The sequence below is a fragment of the Mobula hypostoma genome, chromosome 9 (genome assembly GCF_963921235.1).
Source record: "Mobula hypostoma chromosome 9, sMobHyp1.1, whole genome shotgun sequence".
Classification (NCBI taxonomy): Eukaryota; Metazoa; Chordata; class Chondrichthyes; order Myliobatiformes; family Myliobatidae; genus Mobula; species Mobula hypostoma.
Genome location: NC_086105.1, coordinates 77,078,905 through 77,102,326, shown reverse-complemented (window position 1 = coordinate 77,102,326; position 23,422 = coordinate 77,078,905). Strand labels below are relative to the sequence as shown.

The following is a 23,422-nucleotide window of genomic DNA, read 5'->3' as shown; positions in this document are numbered from 1 at the left end:
AACTGAAGAAGGGTTTTGCATCAGTCTTCGATGTGGAAGACACTAGCAGTCTGCTGAAAGTTCAAGAATATCAGGGGACAAAAGTGGGTAAAGTTGCCATTAGTAGGATGAAGGTGCTTGGGAAACTGAAAGGTATGAAGGTAGATAAGTCACCTGGACTGGATGATATACATCCCCAAGGTTCTGAAAGAGGTGGCTGAAGAGATTGTGGAGGCATTGATACTGATCTTTCAAGAATCAATTGATTCTGGCCTGGTTCTGGAGGAATGGAAAATTGCAAATGTCACTTTACTGTTCAACAAGAGAGAGAGGCAGAAGAAAGGAAATAGGTGGTGAGGAAGGCGAATGTAATGTTAGCATTCATTTCAAGAGAACTAGATAATAAAAGAAAGGATGTAATATTGAGTATTTCTGAAACACTGGTGTGGCCTCACTTGGAGTATTGTGAGGAGTTCTGGGCCCCTCATCTTAGAAAGAATGTGCTGACATTGGAGAGGGTTCAAAGGAGATTCAAGAAAATGATTCCAAAATTGCAAGGCTTGTCATATGAAGAGAGTTTGATAGGCCTTTCCCTGCATTCATTAGAATTCAGAAGAATGAGGGGTGACCTAATTAAAACTTACCAAATGTTGAAAGGCCTTGATAGAATGGATGTGGAGGGGTTGTTTCCTATGGTGGGAGAGTCTAAGACCAAAGGACACAGCCTCAGATAGGGATGTCCTTTTAGAATAGAGATGAAGAGGAAGTTCTTTAGCCAGAGAGTGGTGAATCTGTGGAACTGTTTGCCACAGGCAGCTGTGGAGGTCAAATCTTATGTATATTTAAGGCAGAGGTCGATAGATTCTTGATTGGCCAGAGCATAAAGGGATATGGGGAGAAGGCAGGAGATTGTGGCTGAGAGGAAAATTGGATCAGTCATGATGAAATGGTGAGCAGACTCGATGGGTCAAATGACCTAATTCTGTTTCTATATCTTATGGTCTTGTGGAAATCAGTAATTTCTGAGATACTCAAATCACCCTGTCTAGCAGCAGCATTCCATGGCCAAAGCCACTTAGACCACATTTCTTGATGTTTGGTCTGAACAACAACTGAATCTCTTGTCCATGTTTGCATGCTTTTGAGTTTCTGCTACATGATTGGCTGATTGGATGTTTGCGTTAACAAGCAAGTGTATAGATGTACCTAATAAATTGGCCATTGAGCATGTATAAATTCTCTTTGAAATTCAGTTAGATTCATTTGTTTACCCCTTAGGCTTGCGAGGAGAAATATCAACAGGTGGCCCTGGAGGGGGCATATCCGATGGGAATATGTCCACCCACATCTGAACTCGGCCCTGGACAGATATTAAAAGCGAAAACAAATTGATATTGAAGAAGGAGTCATCTGGAGCAATAAAATTTCACAAGTTACAAAAGAAATGGCTATATTTAATACTTGAGACCATATACTCATTATTAACCAATGAGCATGACTCAGATTTCATCGACAGACCAAAATTAATGAGAATAGATTTAAAAAATTTTTTTTATTGTTCCATAATAGGCTACTGATCTAATATTGAGCAACACACACAAAATGCTGGAGGAACAGCTGGGCAAGTAGCATCAATGGAAATGCATAAAGAGTCGATGTTTGGTGGGGAGACCCTTGATCAGAACTGATGAGGAAGGAGGCAGAAGCCAGAATAAGAAGGTGGGCGGTGTGAGAGGGGGAAGAGTGTAAGCTGGCAGGTGATGGATGAAACAAGGTGAGGGGGAGCGGGTGGTGGGGGAGAGGTGATGCATGGAAGAGGTAAACAGTGAAGATGAAGGAATTGATAAAGTGAACTCTGTGGACCACAGAAGAAATATAGGGAGGAGGGGCACCAGAAGGCAGGTGAAGAGAAGAGAAAGAGTAAGAGTGGAGTCAGAATGAGGAATAGAAAAAGAGAGAAGGTGAGGGGCGGATATGATATTGCCTGTCATTAGTGCATCCATCAAAATTGACAGTTCTTGTGAATTTCCTGTGAACGTGCTGGAAGTGTAAATTGACAACGACAGAGTTTAATGAACAGGTTCATCCAGAAGCACGTACACAGCCTCATGTTGTCAGGGTTAACGTGCTTGGAACTGACTTTTATCACTTATCCTTCAGCTGAACGTAAGAACTCATACCTTTGTGACCTGAGGATGTTTTACAGCCAAAGAATTATCTTTCAAATGTGGTTCCTTTTGCTACTTGGGCAAACTGCATGAGTCATAAGTCTCTGTAAGACCTCTGTGATTGTCTTGCTATGCTATCTCTTTGTGGCAAACTTCAAAATTCAATGTAAGTTTATTATCAAAGTACATAAGTTTTTATAAGTACGCAAAGTAGGGGCACCATGGCAGCGTAGCTGTTAGTGTGACGCTATTACAGCTTGGAGCATCCAATTTCAGAGTTCAATTCTGGACTGTCTATACGGAGTTTTTATGTTCTCCCTATGGGTTTACTCCGGATGCTCCAGTTTCCTTCCACATTTCAAAGCTTAGTAGGTTAATTGGTGATTGTAAATTATCCTGCGATAGGGCCAGAGTTAAATAGATCGGTTACTGTGCAGAAGGGCCTGTTCCACTCTGTATCTCAAAATAGACAACCATACACCACTTGAGATTCATTTTCTAGCAAGCATTCACAGTAGAGCAGAGAATTACAGCAGAATCAATGCACAAAGACCAACAACCAATGTGCAAAAGAATACAATCTATACAAATAAAAATAAATAAATAATACAGGGAACATGAGCTGTGGAGTCCTTAAAAATGAGTCTGTAGTTTGTGGAATTAGTTCACCGTTGAGGTGAGTTAAGTTATCCAGCTTTATGGTTGAATGGTAAAAACTGTTCCTGAAGCTGGTAGTGTGGGACCTAAGGCTCCTGTACCTCTTTGGCGATGGCAGCAGCTAGTAGAGAGTATGTCCTGGATAATGGGGGTCCTTGATGATAGATGCTGCTTTCTTGTGGCAAAGGTTTAAGGTAATGTTTTATGAAGAAGTGTGTGTCTTTTGACATTGGAACATGAGTATTGATTATACATTAAATTCCTGGAACAGACAACCCTCTGACTGAGAGGCAACTTTTCTGCTAATGAGTCCCCCATGGGTGAGGGCAGATGGAATTCAAATCACATTGACGTCACTGATCCTTCATCTTGGATGTTGATAGAGTGGACATCTAGGCATCCAAGAATGCTGGTGATTTGGCAGCTTTCATGGAGTCATGGGGCACTAAAGCACAGAAGCAGGCTATACTGTCCATCTAGTCTGTGCCAAACTATTATTTGACTAGTCCCATCGACCTGAACCAGGACCATAACCCTGCAGGCCCTGCATACCCACATACTTATCTAAATTTCTCTTAAATGTTGCAATTGAACACACATCCACTCCTTCTGCTGGCAACTCATTCCACTCTCTCACTGCCCTCTGAATGAAGAAATTCCCCCTCATATTTCCTTTAATCATTTTTCCTTTCACCTTCAACAGTTGACCTTTAGTTCTAGTAGTTCAAACTCAGAGGAACAAGCCTACCTGCATTTACCCTATTGATGCCCCTCATAATTGTATATACTTCCATCAAATCTCCCTCATTCTCCTTCATGGCATAGTGGCACATCTAGTAGAGCCTTACAGCACCATAGACCCTAGTTCAGGTGCTAACTGCATAAATGATACATGCTGTCCATATGCCTCCCCTAAAATTGGATTGGTGGGTTAACTGGCCACGGCAATTGCTCCCAGTGTGTAGGCAAATGGTAGAACGTGGGGGGAGTTGATGAGAACATGCGGAAAATTCATGAAGGATTAGTGTAAACGAGCATTGGATGATTGGTGTAGACTCAGTGGGCTAATTTCTCTTCCACTTTTCCACTCTAGGCACTGCAGAAATTCAAGGTTTAAGATTCGAGACTGTTTATTATCATTCTTCAGTACACGAGTGTAAAGGAGAATGAAATGATGGTTACTCCAGATTTGATGTAGCATAAAAAATTAAGCACAAAGAACACAATAAAAACACAACAAATAAATATAAATGCAATCCTACAAAACACAATGTACAAGAATGTTTGAGAGGACCGCTGGTCGCAGCAGGACATATGAAAACACAGTCAGATAGTGACTACGTCAGTGTAGGTATGAGGTGTGGGGAGTGCTAGTGTAAAGTGGCAATGCATGGTGGGGGATAAAGAGTGCTGAGGTGCTGTAGAGAAGAGTGGCTGACGTGGAAAATGTGCACTTCATCAAAGTACATTGGGCAACTTTATTTTGATTTTTAATGAAAGTGCATAGGTTACCATGATGGATGTGTTTGATCGTTAAAGTAATGGAAATACAGGAAAAGGCTATGAAACACATAACGGTTTGAAACTCAGCCACAGTATTAGCAACCAACAGCACTGCACACAGAGTATTGATGTCACCTGTTCAATGCCGGGCTTGTCAAAATGGTAGAGGGGCCTTGTCTCAACGTGTTCAGGAACCAACTTATATCCAGTCCCAGGGAGTCTTGACCACTGTCTTAGTACATTTAAAGCCAGGTGCTCATGGGATACCACCAGTTCATCTAGAAGAGAAGTACAATGGAAAGATGTTGAAATCCTACGCAAAAGTTTATTGTTGCTTAGTGGTGGATGAGTAACACATTAAAAAAAACAGAGAATGAAAAGAGATTGTACAAGAGATTGGGTCAAGAAACATTGAATGCTAGTTTTAGAGTCAAAGGTCAAAGATCAAAGTACATTTATTATCAAAGTATGTATACAGTATACAACCCTGTTCATAGAACATGGAACATTGAAGAGTACAACACAGGAACAAGCCATTCAGCTCACAATGTTGTGCCAAACCAGCTAAAATACAAATCAAAAACACCCAAACACTAATCCCTCCTACCTACACAATGTTCATATCCCTCCATCTTTCTTTTACCTATGTGTCTATAAAAATGTCCTTTAAAAGCCTCCAATGCATTTGCTTCTACCACCATACTAGGCAGAGCATTCCAGGCATCTATGACTCTCTAAGTAAAAAACTTACCTCTCACATCCTCTTTGAACCTACTCCTCTTGCCTACAATGCATGCCTTCTGGTATGAGACATTTCAACCCTGGGGAACAGACACTCCCTGTCTACTCTATCTTGTAAATCTTGTAAACCTCTATCAGATCTCCCCTCAGTCTCCAGCACTCCAGAGAAAACAACCCAAGTTTATCCAGCCTCTCATGATTACACACGCCGTCTAAACCAGGCATGGTAAACCTCTTCTACACCTTCTCCAAAACCTCAACATGTCTCCTATTGTGGGGTGACCAGAACTGTATGCAATATTCCAGATGTGTCCTAACCAGAGTTTTATAAATTTGCAACATAACCTCCTGAATTTTGAACTCAGTGTCTCGACTAATAAAAGCAAGCATTTCATAAGCCTTCTTAACCATTCTATCAACCTGCATAGTCTCTTACAAGAACCTATGAACTTGAATTCCAAATCTCTCTGCTCGGCAACGCTGTTAACGATCTTGTCCTTAACCATGTACTGTCTCCTTTCATTTGCCCTACTGAGGTGCAACACCTCACATTTAGCTGAGTTAAACTCCATCTACCATTTCTCTGCCCTTATCTGCAACTGATCTATATTTTGCTATATTCTTTGCCAGTCTTCTACACTGTCCAGAACTCCACCAGTCTTGGTATCATCCACAAGTTACTAACCTGTCCATCTACATTCTTATCCAGGTCATTTATATATGGATAAGAACAGCAGAGATCCCAGCACAGATCCCTGAAGAACACTATTACAGACCTTCAGCTCCAGTAAGTCCCTTCAACCACTACCCTCTGAATTGTATGTGCAATCCAGTTCTGATTCCACACAGTCAATTCATCACAGTCCCCATGCACCTTAATCTTCTGGATTAGCCGAACATGAGGGTCTTTTTCAAACGCCTCACTAAAATCCATGTAGACAACATCCACTGCTCTACCCTCATCAATCTCTCTTGTCACCTTGTCAAAAAACTCAATCAGGTTTGTGAGGCAGTGTGACGGGGTCCTGAATTACTCCTATGAACTGTGCTCATTTACCCCTATGAACTGCGCTTTTGAAAAGAGAGACAGAGAGTTACTTAACACCAACAACTTGTTTGTAAGAGAGAGAGAGAGATGAAGACTAACTGTTGGACTGTCACTTTAAGAACTGGTTAACTTTTGGATTTCTGCTGAGTTGAAGATGGCACCGAGCAGCTCGTAAGTTGCTATGGTGACCGAAGGCAACGTTATTTAATGGACACTGGATGTTATGATTTTCGGCAAGTTGTTGATACTTCTCAAGGACTTTTGCCTGCTTGTATTTCTTACACAGAGAGAGGAAGGAGGAGTTATTTGACTGACAGTTGATGCTCAGCACGGGAAGATAAAATAGGAGGTCAGATGATAGACCTCAGACACATGTTTTGGACATGGAATGAGCATTGTTGTGCCCGCAAAAAAAAGTGGGTTTTGGAGGATCGATCAGGCGGATTGATCCGTCACTCTTGCAGTGAAAAAGAAAAGGGGTTGACTGGTGGGGAGTTGTGCATGTGTCCACCCTCACCTGGGGGATAGCTCCACCACAGAAATCTGGTCCCCTTTGTTAAAGTCACAGTTAGTGACTTTTAAAGGATTTTGAAGGACAACGAGGAGATCAACGGCATCAGCTCACCTGAAGATTCAAATTTCTTCCTCTCTCTCTCTCCATCACTACTCAACTCAATATCATGAACTGAACTGAACTGAACTGAACTTTACTCATCATCGTAAGACTATATCCTTTTTTCCCTGGACTTAAAGAAGTTTGGTTTTTCATACATATATTTCCACACTTACTGATATACTTACATATATATATATATAATCATTGCTAACCTGTTTGATTTACTTACATTTATATCACTGTATTGTGTAGTTACTAATAAATATTATTAGTTTATAGCAATACTGGACTCCAAAGTGTTTTCTATTTCTGCTGGTTCTTTATTCCTGTCACAGGGTACGTGACAGGCAGGTAGTCACAAAACAAAGAAACACCGTAAAAAAAAACTGAACAACAAAACCATAAAATATGAGAAAAAAAGGATAAATTGTGCAAACAAATAGCACACAATATTAAACATCACATTGTGGAGTCCCCAAAGGTGAGTCCACAGCCACGGGCCGGGAGGTGAGAGAAACTGGCCCAAGAACCACTGGACACAGCTACAGCCAGTGAGTCCCTCAGTTCAGTGCTGTGTCGATGGCTGCAGGCCACAACTGGAGATCCAGTTCCATGCCGAAGCACCTCATAGAGCACTAGGGCACCTTTGGTTCACTGAACTGTACTTCTGCCTAGTCCCATCAACCTGCACCTAGACCAAAGCACCCCATACCCCTCCTATCCATGTACCCATCCAAACTTCTCTTAACTATTGCTATCAAACCCGCATCCATCACTTCCACTGACAACTTGTACCACACTTGCGCTGCCCTCCAAATGAAAATGTTCCCCTCCAACATTAAATCTTTCACCCTTAACCTATGACCTTCAGTTCTAGTCTCATCCAACTTCCGTGGAAAAGCCCTGCTTGCATTAACCCTATCTATACCCCTCTTGATTTTGTGTCTATCTTCCAAGTAAATACAGATGCAAAAAAATCAATTTAAGATCTCCTCCATCTCTTTCAGCTGCATACCTAGATAACCAATGTTTATTAATAGTGGTTTATGTGTTTATAATTGTGTTTATTTACATTATTTTTATTGGTTTCTGTATCATGTACAGTATAGTAATTCTAAGTAATTTAACAAAATCTGCTTCCCAAGTGCGGCTTACTAATTTCTAATTTCCTCTGTCTTTACTAACTCCAGACACAAGCTCACTCCTCCCTCTCCTACTCGCAACTTCGCTACTCTGAGGCTCAGTTATTCTGAAACTATTCTGAAATGATCTGCCCTCCTATTCCTCCTCATCATAAAATACAGTTCAGCTAGAGTTCTGTTCATTGTTGCCTTATTTAACTGAAAATGAAATTTAAAATCTGCAGATGAGGGAAATCTAAAATAAAATTGAAAATGCATGGAATACTCACAAGTAAGGCAGCATTTGTGGAAAGAGGTAGAATTTATGTCATAGATTGATGACTGTTGATCAGATTGGTTCCCATACAAGCTGGAAAAGCCATTGGCATAATGCTTTATAGCAACAGCGATTGGGGTACAATTCCAGTTGTTGTCTGTAAGGAATTTGTACATTCTCCTCATGACAGTGTGTGTGAGAACTCTGGTTTCATTCCCTCATGAAAAAAGTGGAATGATCCTGGTGAACAGCATGGAATGAACAGAGCAGAGTGGTCCTGGTGAACAGAGAGATTCTGGTGAAGAGAGTGGAGTGGTCCTGGTGAACAGAGGGATTCTGGTGAACAGAGTGGAGGGGTACTGGTGAACAGAGGGATTCTGGTGAACAGAGAGGAGTGGTCCTGGTGAACAGAGTGGAGGGGTACTGGTGAACAGAAGGATTCTGGTGAACAGAGTGGAGGGGTACTGGTGAACAGAGGGATTCTGGTGAACAGAGTGGAGTGGTCCTGGTGAACAGAGTGGAAGGGTACTGGTGAACAGAGGGATTCTGGTGAGCAGAGTGGAGTGATCCAGGTGAACAGAATGTACTGGTCCAGGTGAATAAAGTGGAGTGCTCCTGGTGAACAGAGTCGAGTGGTGTGGTCCTGATGAAGAGAGTGGAGTGATTCTGGTGAACAAAGTAGATTAGTCCTGGTGAATAAAGTGGAGTGGTGCTGGTGAACAGAGTGCTGTGGTGAAGGTGAGCAGTGTGGTCCTGGTGAACACATAGGAGTGGTCCTGGTGAACAGAGTGTGGTGGTCATGGTGAGCGGAGTGGAGCGATCTAGATGAACAGAGAGGAGTGGTCCTTGTGAACACAGTGCAGTGATCCTAGTGAATAGAGTGGACTGTTCCTTGTGAACACTGTGCAGTTATCCTAGTGAGCAGAGTGGAGTGGTCCTGATGAATAGAGTGGAGTGATCGTAGTGAACAGCGTGGAGTTTTCCTGGTGAACAGATTGGATTGGTACTGGCAACCAGAGTGGAATGGGCCAAGTGAACAGATTAGACTTGTCCTGTTGAATGCAGTGGAGTGGAGCTGGTGAATAGGGTGGAGTTCCAGGTGAAGAGAGTGATATGATTCTGGTAAGTGGAGTGGAGTAGTCCTGTTGAACAGAGTAGAGTGATCATAGTGAACAGAGTGGAATGGTCCTGCTGAAGAGAATGGAGTGATCCTGGTGAACAGAATGTAGTGATCCTGGTGAATAGAGTGGAATAGTCCAGGTGAAGAGAGTGGAGTGATCCTGGTGAAGAGATTGGAGTGATCATGGTGAACAGAGTGGAGTGATTCTGATGAACAGTGGAATGGTCCCGGTGAAGATAATGGAGCGATCCTGGTGAACAGAGTAGAGTGATCCTGGTGAACAGAGTGGAGTGATCTTGCTTAACATAGTGGAGTAATCCTGGTGAATAGAATGGAGTGGTCCTTGTGAACACTGTGCAGTGATGCTGGTTAACAGAGTGGAGTAATTCTGGTAAACAGTGCAATGGTCCTGGTGAAGAAAATGGAGTGACCCTGGTGAGCAGAGTGGAGTGGGCCTGGTGAACATTGTGCAGTGGTTCTGGTTAACAGAGTGGAGTGATCCTGGTGAACAGAGTGGAGTGGTCCTGGTGAACATTGTGCAGTGGTTCTGGTTAACAGTGGAGTGATCCTGGTGAACAGAGTGGAGTGGTCCTGGTGAACATTGTGCAGTGGTTCTGGTTAACAGAGTGGAGTGGTCCTGGTGAACATTGTGCAGTGGTTCTGGTTAACAGAGTGGAGTGATCCTGGTGAACAGAGTGGAGTGGTCCTGGTGAACATTGTGCAGTGATCCTGGTGAACAGAGTGGAGTGATCCTGGTGAACAGAGTGGAGTGGTCCTGGTGAAGCTCCCTCTGCTTTTGATGACAGATTATTGATGAGTAAAAACATAGAGGAAAGAAATTGTTTATACTGCACTAATCTTCAGAATACATCAAGATATTTTGAAGACAATGTCATTTGTTTTAGCTGTGGGTACTGTTGCTATTTTCACCAAATAATTTCTTTTATTCGGGTCACTTGAAGGCTTTACATTCAGTGGCCACTTTATTAGGTATAGCTATACAGTCATTAATTTGTTCAAATATCTAATTGGGTAATGATGTGCATCAATTCAGCACATAAAAGCATACAGACATGGTCAATTGGTTCAGTTGTTCAGACCAAACATCAGATTGATGAGAAGATGTGATCTAAGTGACTTTAATCATGGGATGATTGTTGGTGTCAGACAGGGTGGTTTGAGTATCTAAGAAATTACTCATCTTCTGGATTTTTCTCACATTAGTCTCTTTAGCGTTCACAGAGAATGGTGTGAAAAACAAAACACATCCAGAGAGCTGCATTCTGTATGCAAAACCAACTTGTTAATGAAAGAGGCCTGCAAAACCTGGACAGAATCCATCAAGCTGACAGGAAGGCAACAGTAACTTAGATAAGCACATGCTACTACAGTGGTGTGTAGAAGAGCATCTCTGAATGCACAGCACATCAAACCTTGAAGTAGATGGGTGACAACAGCAGAAGACCATGAACATACACTTAGTGGCCACTCTCAGGTTGGACTATGTACATAACTGTACCTAATAAAGCCGTCACTGAGTGCATATTATCAAGATTACCAGAAAGACCTCTTCAATTAATATCTTTGTATCTTTCATGTCCATTTGGGAGAAATTCTTTAATATAACAACTCATCCAAATGACAGGAACCTCTGTCCTTACAAAACACCTTCTGATGACACTGGACAATGAGCTGAGATTTAATGTCCAGTCACTAGAGTGAGAAGAAAACACACAACTTTCTGACCCAAACTCAAGAGAAATTGCAATGAGCTAATGCTTTACATACAGAACTGATGTCTACTGTATCCTGTACCAGTCTACTAAGAGCAAAATGCACATGTTAGAATCTGTTTCCAGTGAATTTGGTGAGACTGCTTTGGATGTCAGAAAGCCATGAGATGCAGGATGCCCAGGTTCAGAAGCAATGCCAGATATCTGACATAGAAACAGCAAGCTTCTTTTCCACAGATACTGCCTGCCCTGTTGAACATGTGCAGAACATTGTCATTATACCAGAATTAAAAATATTGAAAATAACACTGGTTTGGAAAAAATGTGTCATATTTACAGATGCTATTTTGATCCTATTTCCATGATTTCAATAACATATATATTGATAATCACCATCCTCCAGAAAGGTCGTTTTGCCCTGAAAAACTTTCCCTTGCACTTCAATCTCTCCCGTTTTGAAGAAAGGTCCTTGGAATCCATTTTCCCTGCACATTCTGGTCAGGATCGCTGTTGGTTTCAGGGCATCACGCCAGGCATTGTAACCTTCTCTGGAATTGAAAACAGATTCTGTCATAAATTATGGTCAAGAGACACATGATAAGCTTTTAGGTAGTGTGTAAAATACACTAGATGCTGAATCTCCCAGAATACTGTTGATGTTTCATAAACCAGTTAGGATACTAGGGGCAATTTCTGATGTGTTCTTAATCTCTCTCTTCCTCCTTTGATTTAGGAAGCTAGGGTGGGGAAAACATGTAACACTTCCACAAGGAGCACCTTCACTCCATCTGCATTAAGGAGGATCTCATGAAAGCCAATCACTTTAGGCTCAATTCCCCATTCCTACCTTGACCTTCAGTCCATGGCCTCCTATACTGCCACAATGAGGCCACTCAGGTTGGAGAAGCAACATCTCATATTCGATTTGGGTAGCCTCCAACCTGATGGCATGAAGATTGATTCTCTTACTTCCAGTAATTCCACCGCCCCCAGTCTCCCTTCTTCCATTCTTAGTTCTGGCTCCTGTCTCATCTCTTCTCTTCTCCTTAACTGCTCATGACCTCTCTCTGGTGCCCCTCCTCCTTCCCAGTCTTCCATGTTCCACTCTCCTCTCCAATCCAATTCTGTCTTCTTCAGCCCGCTGCCTTTTCCACCTATCATCTCCCAGCTTGTTGTTTCACTCCTTCCCCCACTCACCTCACCTGCTTTACCTATCACCTTGTAACTTGTACCCCACCTTCTTACTCTGGCTTCTTATTCCTTACTTTCCAGCCCTGTTGAAGCACTCAGTCCAAAATGACCACTCTTTATTCCTTTCTGTAGATGCTGCCAGACATCTATGGAATATTGTAGAAAAAGGTATCAGGGAATACAGGTCCATAATTCATTGCAAGTGGTGTCACAGGTTGTTAGGGTCATCAAGAAATCTTTTGGCACATTGCCCTTCATAAATCAAAGTGGGATGTTATGTTGAAGTTCTATAAGATGTTGGTGAGACCTAATTTGGAGTATTGTGTGCAGTTTTGGTCACCTACCTGCAGGAAAGATGCAAATAAGGTTGAAAGTGTACAGCAAAAATTTAAAAGGATGTTGCTAGGACTGGAGGATCTATGTTATAAGAGATGATTGAACAGGTTAGGACTATATTCCTTGGAATGTAGAAGATTGAGGGGAGATTTGATAGAGGTGTACAAAATTATGAAGGGTATCATCATCATCATCAGATGCCATGCCCAGTTTGAGCTTTGACTGCCATGGCCCACACACTCCTGTTTCGGGTCAAGTGGATCAATTCATTGGTATTCATTTCCAGTTCTCTGGCTGTTGTCTCTATCATCATTTGTCTTTGTCTTCCTCTTGCTTTCTTCCCTTCAATCTTTCCCATAATTACCGTGCATTCTAACTCCTCTTTCCTAATCACATGCCCAAAGAAGTTACGACGAAGGATATAGGTAGGCTAAATGCAATCAGGCTTTTACCACTGGGGTTGGGTGGGACTACAACCAGAGGTCATGGGTAGAGGGTGAAAGGTGAGAAATTTAAGGGGAACATGAGAGGAATCTTCTTCACTCAGAGGGATGTGAGGGTGTGAAATGAGCTTCCAGGGCAAGTGGAAAATGTGAGCTCGATTTTAATGTTTAAGAGAAGTTTGTATAGGTACATGGAGGGATATGGTCCCAGTGCAGGTCGATGGGTGTAGGCAATTTAAATAGTTTGGCATGGACTAGATGGGTTGAAGGGCATGCTTCTGTGCTGTACTTTTCTATGACTCTATGATGTGCTGAGTTCCCTCTGCATTTTGTAAACTTCTTTTGTACATTTAGGAAAATTGTTGGCAGACCCACCTTCATTTCACAACTAAATGCAACACTTTTCCCCAAGCAGATTGAGAAATTAAGGAACTCAGCAGGCCAAGCAACATCTATGGAAAAGAATACAGTGGACGTTTTGGGTTGGGGCCCAGTCCATAGATGCTTCTTGGCCTGCTGAGTTCCACCAGCATTTGTGTGTGTTGCTTGGATTTCCAGCATCCGCAGATTTTCTCTTGTTTTTGGTTGTGCAGGTGCTTGAAGATTGTCACTCTGTTTTGGTGGAGAGGCTTGTGTGTTCCTGAGATTCTGAGATCGGTGCCTTCTGGGGCCTCGCTCTGGTAGAGACACCCATGATGGCAAGGTCAAAGGGAAGGCTCCAGACAAAGAACGATACCGTCAAGACCTCAGCTGGCAGAAGATGATACAACATCACAAAGGCAGTGAAGGGTCTCCAGTCGTCTTGCATTCCATGTCACTGCACACTGACCCTGATCTGTCAAGGAATGTGTGATGGCTGTCTATGTTAAACAAATTCATTCACAAGCATTCTCCATTCAGGGAATCTACCATAACATCCTGGATATATGGATCTCGGATCAGCCTCTACAATCCACTGAGAACCCAGCAATAAACAACCCCTGTAAAGAACTTCACATTCGACTCAAGTGATTGCACTACTAATTTCATAACAGGTAAGACACACCCGGTTTCATGCACTTTACTCCGTCTTAGTAATATATTGTATATAGTAATGACAGATCTCCAACAACACCGAGATGCACATTTTCTAATAATACAAATCCTCCATCCTTCCCCTTATATAGGGTCTTTTAAGAGACTTTTGGATAGATACATGGAGCTTAGAAAAATAGAGGGCTATGGGTAACCCTAGAAATTTCTAGGTGTACCGTATAGCTGACATTATAATAAAGGACTACTTTATGTTTTAGTAACACATCATTGCATGTGCTTTTCGGCATGTATTGATCTGTATGTGTGTGTCAAGTATGGACTTTACCAGTAAAGAACCATGAAACTTAGTTCCCGTCTCCAACGTTTTTATTAATAAGATAGTTGTGTAAACAGGCCACATACACAACAAATTGGCGATGAGAATTATGAACCTGCATCTTATCAGAACGCCGTGCTTTAGTTGATAACGACACTTGGAGGAGAAGAGAGAGAAGGGAGATGAAAAGGAGCGACACACGCATCTAGACAGTGGCGCTAGCCAAAAGGTCACATGAGTCAAGTGGAACGTGCCGTGACTGCAAGGAGCTACCTAAAAAGAAAACAAGGGAAAATGGGACTAAACTAACATAACAAAGATGGCGATGATTGGAACCATTACAGCATTTGATAGTGGCATTGAAAACTGGGTAACTTACATTGAAAGAGTGGAGTTATATTGTGAGGCTAACGGTGTTAATGATGAAAAGAAAGCCAGCGCCTTTCTCAGTGTTATGGGAGCAAAAACATACAGGCTGCTACGGAGCTTGTTAACCCCTGAAAAGCCAGCTGACAAAATGTTCAAGCAGATAGTAGACACTCTCCAACCGTATTTAAACCCCAAACCACTCGTCATTGCTGAATTTCACAAATGGAATCAGAGCAAAAATGAAAGTATTTCTGAATATTGTGCTGAATTGTGCAAATTATCAGAACATTGTCAATTTGGAGCTGGTCTATCGGACGTATTGCGGGACAGGTTAGTGTGTGGCATGCACTGTGAAACCACACTGAAGAAGCTCCTGTGTGAAAAAGACCTTACATTAGAGAAGGTGCTGAACATTGCAATATCATTGGAAACAGCAGAAAGGGGTGCTTCAGAGATACAACAAAAATCTCTGGAATATGCTACAAATAAAATGTCACTCAACAGAAATGAAGGAAAAAAATATTACAATTGTGGGAACATGTCACATGACCCTGAGGACTGTTGGTTTAAAGACAAAGAATGCAGGAACTGTGGCAAAGAGGGCCACACTGGCAGAAAAGAGCAGAAAAAGGACAAAATACAGAGAAACAAGAAACCCCAGAAAGGAAAATACAACAATGTACACAAAATGGAAGAAAGCAGTTCTGATGAAAATGACTCAGACGAAAGTGAATTGTCTTGTCTGCAACTTCACAGTGTGAAAGAGACAGATGATCGAAGAGTAATAGGGATCACTCCAAAAGTGAGACTGAAAATGGAGTTGGACACAGGCTCAGACTTAACAGTGATCTCTGTACGCGACTACAAATGACTGTTTTTGCAAATACCTCTGAAACGAACTAAACTACTGCTAAAGACTTACACAGGACGGAAAGTGTGTCCCAAAGATAAAATTAAAGTGATAGTGACCTACAGAGACAAAACACAGCAGCTGAACCTCTATGTACTGAGAAATGGAGGACCACCATTGCTGGGACATGAATGGCTCAGGAAAATTCAGTTGGATTGGCACACCATCAAGGCACTAGATGTGCCAGCAAAGGAGGGCAGCAAGGCTACATCTGACAGACTATCGCAAATACTTGCTGACTCTGAGGAAGTGTTTATGAAAGGAATAGGAACACTTCAGGGCACGAAGGCAAAGATTGAGATTGAGGAAAATGTATGTCCAAAATTTCACAAAGCCAGACCAGTGCCATATGCAATCTGTCCTACAGTAGAGGCTGAGCTGAAAAATCTGGAGCAGACTGGGGTCCTGTCGAAGGTGGATTGGAGTGAATGGGCCACGCCTATTGTTCCAGTGATGAAGAAAACCTCCAGCACAAAACCAGGAAAACCAGGCAAGGTGCGCATATGTGGTGACTTTAAAGTGACTGTTAACCCAGTTCTCCGCACAGTACAGTATCCTCTACCTCGTATTGAGGACATCTTTGCTTCCCTGTCAGGAGGGGAACATTTCACAAAAATCAATTTGGCCCAGGCTTATCTCCAAATGGAAATTGATGAAGCATCCAAGAAATACCTGACAATAAATACACACAAAGGACTTTATCAGTACAACAGTTTGGTGTTTGGGATAGCATCAGCTCCTGCAATCTGGCAAAAGGCAATGAACCAGGTCCTGCAGGGGATTCCAGGGACTCAGTGTTGCCTGGATGACATAATTGTCACCGACAAAGATGACGACAAACATCTTTCTAACCTTGAACAAGTGCTCACCTGGTTACGAGAATATGGGCTCACAGCTAATCGACAGAAATATGAATTTTTCAAAAAGGAAATCTCATACTGTGGGCGTGTGATCAACAAGGATGGCTTACACATGTCTCAAGACAAGATAGAAGCGGTGCTTAAGGCACCACCACCTGAAACTGTGTCTCAGCTGAGAACATATCTTGGACTAGTGAACTATTACCACAAGTTCTTGCCTAACCTATCCACACTCCTAATCTACTAAATGTACTATTACAGAGAGGGACACAATGGAAGTGGACTGAGAGCTGAGAGAAAGCATTTCAAGAAACTAAAACACTCATAACTTCGGAAGGGGTGCTCGTGCACTTTGACCCCTCCTTACCAATCCGACTAGCTTGTGATGCCTCGCCCCATGGGATAGGAGCTTTGTTATCGCACAAGTTTCCAGATGGCTCAGAAAGACCAATAGCATTTGCCTCAAGAACGTTAACTTCAGCTGAACACAACTACGCACAGATTGACAGAGAGGCCCTGAGCCTCGTGTGGGGAGTCAAGAAATTCAGTCACTACCTGTATGGACAAAAGTTTACCCTGTTGACTGACCATCAGCCTCTCATGTCAATCTTCCATCCAAGAAAAGGTGTTCCAGTGATGACAGCACAAAGGCTGCAGCGATGGTCGCTGTTCTTAGGAGGTCACATGTATGTCATTGAACACCAGGGGACCAAGCAACATGGCAATGCAGATGGGTTGTCACGTTTACCACTGCTGACTTCCAGGATAACAACACAAATGGATTCGGCAGAATTCTTTCACACAACAATAGTTGAACAATTAACAGTAACAAACAGCCTCATTGAAAGGGAAAAACACAATGACCCTATGTTGTCAAAAGTGTATGACATCACAGTAAAGGGATGGCCAGCGCAGGGTAACACACTGTTTCCAGCCTTCTCAACGAGGAAGGAGCAGTTGTCAGTGCGTCGAGGAACACTAATGTGCGGCTCACGAGTTGTGATTCCTCCCAAGCTACGCACCAGAGTGCTGGATGAACTGCGCGAGGGGCTCCTGGGTACCATGAAGATGAAAGGTCTTCCTCGTGCCTATGTGTGGTGGCCAGGAATTGATAAACAGATTGAGGACTTGACCAAGAACTGCTTTGGATGTCAAAAGATCCAGAACACACCACCACAAGCCCCTCTCCATCCATGGGAGTGGCCCTCATCACCATGGCAATGAGTGCACATTGACTTTGCTGGACCATTCATAGACTCTATCCTTTTAATCACCGTTGATGCACATTCCAAATGGTCAGAGGTCATCAAAATGAAGACAACCACATAGGAAAAGACCATTACAGTGCTGAGGACCATGTTCGCCAGGAATGGCATACCAGAGCAAATCTGCACAGACAATGGACGTTTTGGATACTGTTGATGGGGACGACCTACCAGGGACAAGTTGCAGTGGTTGCGTCTCTGGCACTGAGACGGGACCCTCAGTTCAAAAGGGAAGGAGGGAAAAGAGGACAGCAGTAGTGATAGGAGATTAGATAGTAAGGGGGACAGATAAGAGGTTCTGTGGAAGAGATCGAGAATCCCGGATGGTCTGTTGCCAAGGTCCACAATATCTCGGATCGAGTTCTCAGTATTCTCAAGAGGGAGAGTGAGCAGCTGGATGTCATGGTCCATGTAGGGACCAATGACGTGGGTAGGAAGAGTGAGGAGGTCCTGAAAGGTGAGTTTCGGGAGTTAGGCGCCAAGTTAAAGGACAGGATCTCCAGGATAGCATTCTCAGGATTGCTACCAGTGCCACGTGCAGGCGGGTTTAGAAATAGTAAGATAGCGCAGATCAACACGTGGCTGAAGACGTGGTGCAGGAGGGAGGGCTTCAGATTTATAGATAATTGGGCAGTTTTCCAGGGAAGGTGGGACCTGTTCCGGCAGGACGGTTTACATCTGAACTGGAGGGGGACAAATATTCTTGTAGGTAGGTTTGCTAGAGAGGCTCCAGTGGATTTAAACGAGATACAAGGGGGGAGGGGAACCAGAGTGTAGGAACAGATGTAAGGGAGACGGAAGAAAAAGAAAATATTAAAGTTGTTTGCACCGTTATTGATAAACAGAGAGTAAGAGGTGGAAAATTTCTTAAATGCTTTTATTTTAACGTGAGGAGCATTGTAAGAAAGGTGGATGAGCTTAGAGCATGGATTGATACCTGGAAGTATGATGTTGTAGCTATTAGTGAAACATGATTGCAGGAGGGGTGTGATTGGCAACTAAATATTCCTGGATTTCGTTGCTTCAGGTGTGATAGAATCGAAGGGACAAGAGGGGGAGGTGCTGCATTGCTTGTCAGAGAAAATATTACAGTGGTGCTCTGGCAGGATAGATTAGAGGGCTCGTCTAGGGAGACTATTTGGGTGAAATTGAGGAATGGGAAAGGTGTAGTAACACTTATAGGGGTGTATTATAGACCACCTAATGGGGAGTGAGAAGTAGAGGAGCATATTTGTAAGGAGATAGCAGATATTTGTAGTAAGCACAAGGCTGTGATTATGGGAGATTTTAATTTTCCACACATAGACTGGGAAGCCCATACAGTAAAAGGGCTGGATGGTTTGGAGTTTGTAAAATATGTGCAGGATAGTTTTTTGCAGCAATACATAGAGGTTCCAACTGGAGAAGGGGCAGTGTTGGATCTCCCGTTAGGGAATGAGATAGGTCAGGTGACGGAGGTATGTGTTGGGGAGCACTTTGGGTCCAGTGATCACAATGCCATTAGTTTCAATATAATTATGGAGAAGGATAGGTTTGGACTCAGGGTTGAGATTTTTGATTGGAGAAATGCTAACTTTGAGGAGATGCCGAAGGATTTAGAAGGAGTGGATTAGGACAAGTTGTTTTATGGGAAGAATGTAATAGAGAAATGAAAGTCATTTAAAGGTGAAATTTTGTGGGTACAGAATCTTTATGTTCCTGTTAGGTTGAAGGGAAAGGTTCAGTGTTTGAGAGGGCCACGGTTTTCAAGGGATATTGGAAACTTGGTTTGGAAAAAGAGAGGTATCTACAATAAATATAGGCAGCATGGAGTAAATGAGGTGCTCGAGGAATATAAAAAATGTAAAAAGAATCTTAAGAAAGAAATTAGAAAAGCTAAAAGAAGATACGAGGTTGCTTTGGCAAGTAAGGTGAAAATAAATCCAAAGTGTTTCTACATTTATATTAATAACAAAAGGATAGTAAGGGAAAAAATTGGTCCCTTAGAGAATCAGAGTGGACAGCTATGTGTGGAACCAAAAGAGATGGGGGAGAGATTTTGAAGAATTTCTTTTCTTCGGTATTCACTAAAGAGAAGGATATTGAATTGTGTAAGGCAAGGGAAACAGGTAGGGAAGTTGTGGAAACTATGATGATTGAAGAAGAGGAAGTACTGGCACTTTTAAGGAATATAAAAGCGGATAAGTCTCTGGGTCTTGAAAGGATATTCCCTCGGACCTTGAGGGAAATTAATGTAGAAATAGCAGGGGCTCTGCCAGAAATATTTCAAACGTCATTAGAAACGGGGATGGTGCCGGAGGATTGGCGTATTGCTCATGTTGTTCCATTGTTTAAAAAGGGTTCTAAATGTAAACCTAGCAATTATTGGCCTGTGAGTTTGACGTCAGTGGTGGGTAAATTGATGGAAAGTATTCTTAGAGATGGTATATATAATCATCTGGATAGACAGGGTCTGATTAGGAACAGTCAACATGGATTTGTACATGGAAGATCATGTTTGACAAATCTTATTGAATTTTTTGAAGAGGTTACTAGGAAAGTTCATGAGGGTAAAGCGGTGGATGTTGTCTATATGGACTTCAGTAAGGCCTTTGACAAGGTTCCACATGGAAGGTTAGTTAGGACGGTTCAATCATTAGGTATTAATATTGAAGTAGTAAAACGGATAACTGTTTGTCAAATTGGAGGCCGGTGACTAGTGGTGTTCCTCAAGGATCTGTACTGGGTCCAATGTTGTTTGTCATATACATTAATGATCTGGATGATGGGGTGGTAAATTGGATGAGTAAGTATGCAGATGATACTAAGATAGGTGGCGTTGCGGATACTGAGGAAGGTTTTCAAAGCTTGCAGAGAGATTTAGGCCAGTTAGAAGAGTGGACCGAAAGATGGCAGATGAAGTTTAATGCTGATAAATGTGAGGTGCTACATTTTGGTAGGACGAATCAAAATAGGACATACATGGTAAATGGTAGGGCATTGAAGAATGCAGAAGAGCAGAGGGATCTAGAAATAATGGTGCATAGTTCCCTGAAGGTGGAATCTCATGTGGATAGGGTGGTGAAGAAAGCTTTTGGTATGCTGGCCCTTATAAATCAGAGCATTGAGTATAAGAGTTGGGATGTAATGTTGAAATTGTATAAGGCATTGGTAAGGCCAAATTTGGAATGTTGTGTACAGTTCTGTTCACCGAATTGTAGGAAAGATGTCAACAAAATAGAGAGAGTACAGAAAAGATTTACTAGAATGTTACCTGGATTTCAGCACCTAAGTTACAGAGAAAGGTTGAACAAGTTGGGTCTTTATTCTTTGGAGCGTAGAAGGTTGAGGGGGACTTAATAGATGTGTTTAAAATTATGAGGGGGATAGATAGAGTTGACGTGGATAGGCTTCTTCCATCGAGAGTAGGGAGATTCAAACAAGAGGACATGAGTTGAGAGTTAGGGGGCAAAAGTTTAGGGGTAACATGGGGAACTTCTTTACTCAGAGAGTGGTAGCTGTGTGGAACGAGCTTCCAGCAGAAGTGGTAGAGGCAGGTTCAATATTGTAATTTAAGTAAAATTTGATAGCTATATGGACAGGAAAGGAATGGAGGGTTATGGACTGAGTGCAGGTCAGTGGGACTAGGTGAGAGTAAGCGTTCAGCATGGACTAGAAGGGCCGAGATGTCCTGTTTCCGCGCTGTAATTGTTATATGGTTATATAATTAATTTGTCTTTGAAGAATTCCAATGTTTTGTGAAGAACAATGGAGTCAAGCACTTTACATCGGCTCGTTACTATCCATCCACAAACGGCTTGGCAGAAAGATTGTACAGACATTCAAGAAAGCCCTCAAGGCAAGGGACAGCGAAAATCGACCACTACAGCACAAGATAGACAACTTCCTCCTTGCCTATCATAATGCAGTACATGCAACAACTAATCAGACTCCAGCGATGATGTTTCTGAACAGGAACCTGAGGTCCCGCATGGATCTTCTCAAACGAAATGTACGGCGTGATGTGGAGAACAGACAGTTCAAACACTTGAATGCCAAGTCAACACGGAGCTTCAGTGTGGGACAGTCAGTTCTTGCATGTGATTACCGGACTGAAAAGTGGCAGCCGGGTATAATTTCCACCATAGACAGGCCACTGATGTATAGTGTACAGGTGAGAGAGAACGTATGGAGACGGCATGTGGACCAAATCCTGGATGCTCGGGTGAAAAAACCAACATCTTGCCTGGACTCTCATGACATAGAAGCATGTCATGTGGATCAAATCCTAATTGCTCTGGTGAAGAACACAACAACACCTTGCCCAGACTCCCTGGACATAGAAGCAAGCACTCCTGATGTGACCACATCAGCCTCCTCCACGGATAAGTCTGTCATCAGTGCTGATGACCCACCTGAGGTACCTGTGGAGACTCATTCCCCAAAGCAAATGTTTCAGGACAAATGTTACTTGAAGAGGCAGCGAAGACCTCCCGAGAGACTTGAGTTCTAAATAGGTCTTAGACCAAAAGTAAAAAGAAAGGGAAAAAAAAGGCTTGTTATAATTTGATATTATTAAGTTACTTTGTTATAATTTGTAAACAAATGGTAGGCATTTGTATGTTAAGGGTAAACATATTTGTTCAGCATAGCGCCCCGGTTAAAAAAAGCAATTGATACACTATTAAAATAAAAGGGGGGGAGTGTACCGTATAGCCTACATTATAATAAGGGACTCCTTTATGTTTTAGTAACACGTCGTTGCATGCACTATTAGGCATGTATTGATCTGTATGTGTGTGTCAAGTTCGGACTCTACCAGTAAAGAACCATGAAACTTAGTTCCCGTCTCCAGCGTTTTTATTAATAACATAGTTGTGTAAATAGACCACATACACAACACTAAGGTAGGGACATGTCAGCACAACTTTGTGGGCCGAAGGGCCTGTATTGTGCTGTAGGTTTTCTATGTTTCTATGTTTCTATATTGAATCAAGCAGGGCTGTTGTACAATGTAACAGAGCTCAGCAAAAATGAACAGCAATTTCCCTTCCTTTCTGTAGGTGGGTGTGTCAGTAAGTTTACCGATGATACAAAGATTGGTGGAATTGTGGAGAGTGCAGAACACTGGCAAAGAATACAGTACCATATAGATCAGTTGCAAATATGGGCAGAGAAACGGCAGATGGAGGTTACCCCAGATAAATATGAGGTGTTGCACCCTGGTAGGGAAAATGCAAGAGAACAAGACCCTTAACAGTGTTGCTAAACAGAGAGATCTTGGGGTCCAAGTTCATAGCTCCTTAAAAGTGGCTATATAGGTGAATAGGGTAGTTAAGAAGTCTTACGGAATGCTTGTTTTTATTAGTTGATGCACTGAGTTCAAAAATCAAGAAGTTATGTTGCAATTTTGTAAAACTCAGGTTAGGCCATTTCAGGAGTGTTGCATACAATTCTGGTGGCCCCACTATAGGAAGGATGTTGATGCTTTGGAGAGGGTGCAGAAGAGGTTTACCAGGATGCTGCCTAGTTTTGAGGGCATGTGCTATCATGAAAGGCTGGATAAACTTGTTTTCTTTTCTCTGCAGCAGTGGAAGCTGAGGGGAGATAGATGGAGTGGACAGAGACTATCTGTTTCCCAGAGTTGAAATGTCTAATACCAGAAAGCATCCATTGAAGGTGAGAGGCTGTATGTTCAACAAGGATGTGAGGGGTAAGTTTTTTTTTACTCAGAGCATGATGGATGCCTGGAATA

General features: G+C 42.4%; 1 protein-coding gene across 1 annotated transcript in view; it reads right to left on the bottom strand.

The window, feature by feature from the left end:
* Positions 1-23,422, bottom strand: part of fer1l6 (fer-1 like family member 6) — a 395,360-nt gene that overhangs the window by 22,791 nt on the left and 349,147 nt on the right. The window contains exons 34-36 of the mRNA XM_063059547.1: positions 11,357-11,511; positions 4,443-4,585; positions 1,251-1,339 (exon numbers count right to left, since the gene is read on the bottom strand). Of these exons, the coding sequence (XP_062915617.1) occupies positions 1,251-1,339; positions 4,443-4,585; positions 11,357-11,511 (387 nt within the window). The remainder of the gene's footprint in view (positions 1-1,250; positions 1,340-4,442; positions 4,586-11,356; positions 11,512-23,422) is intronic.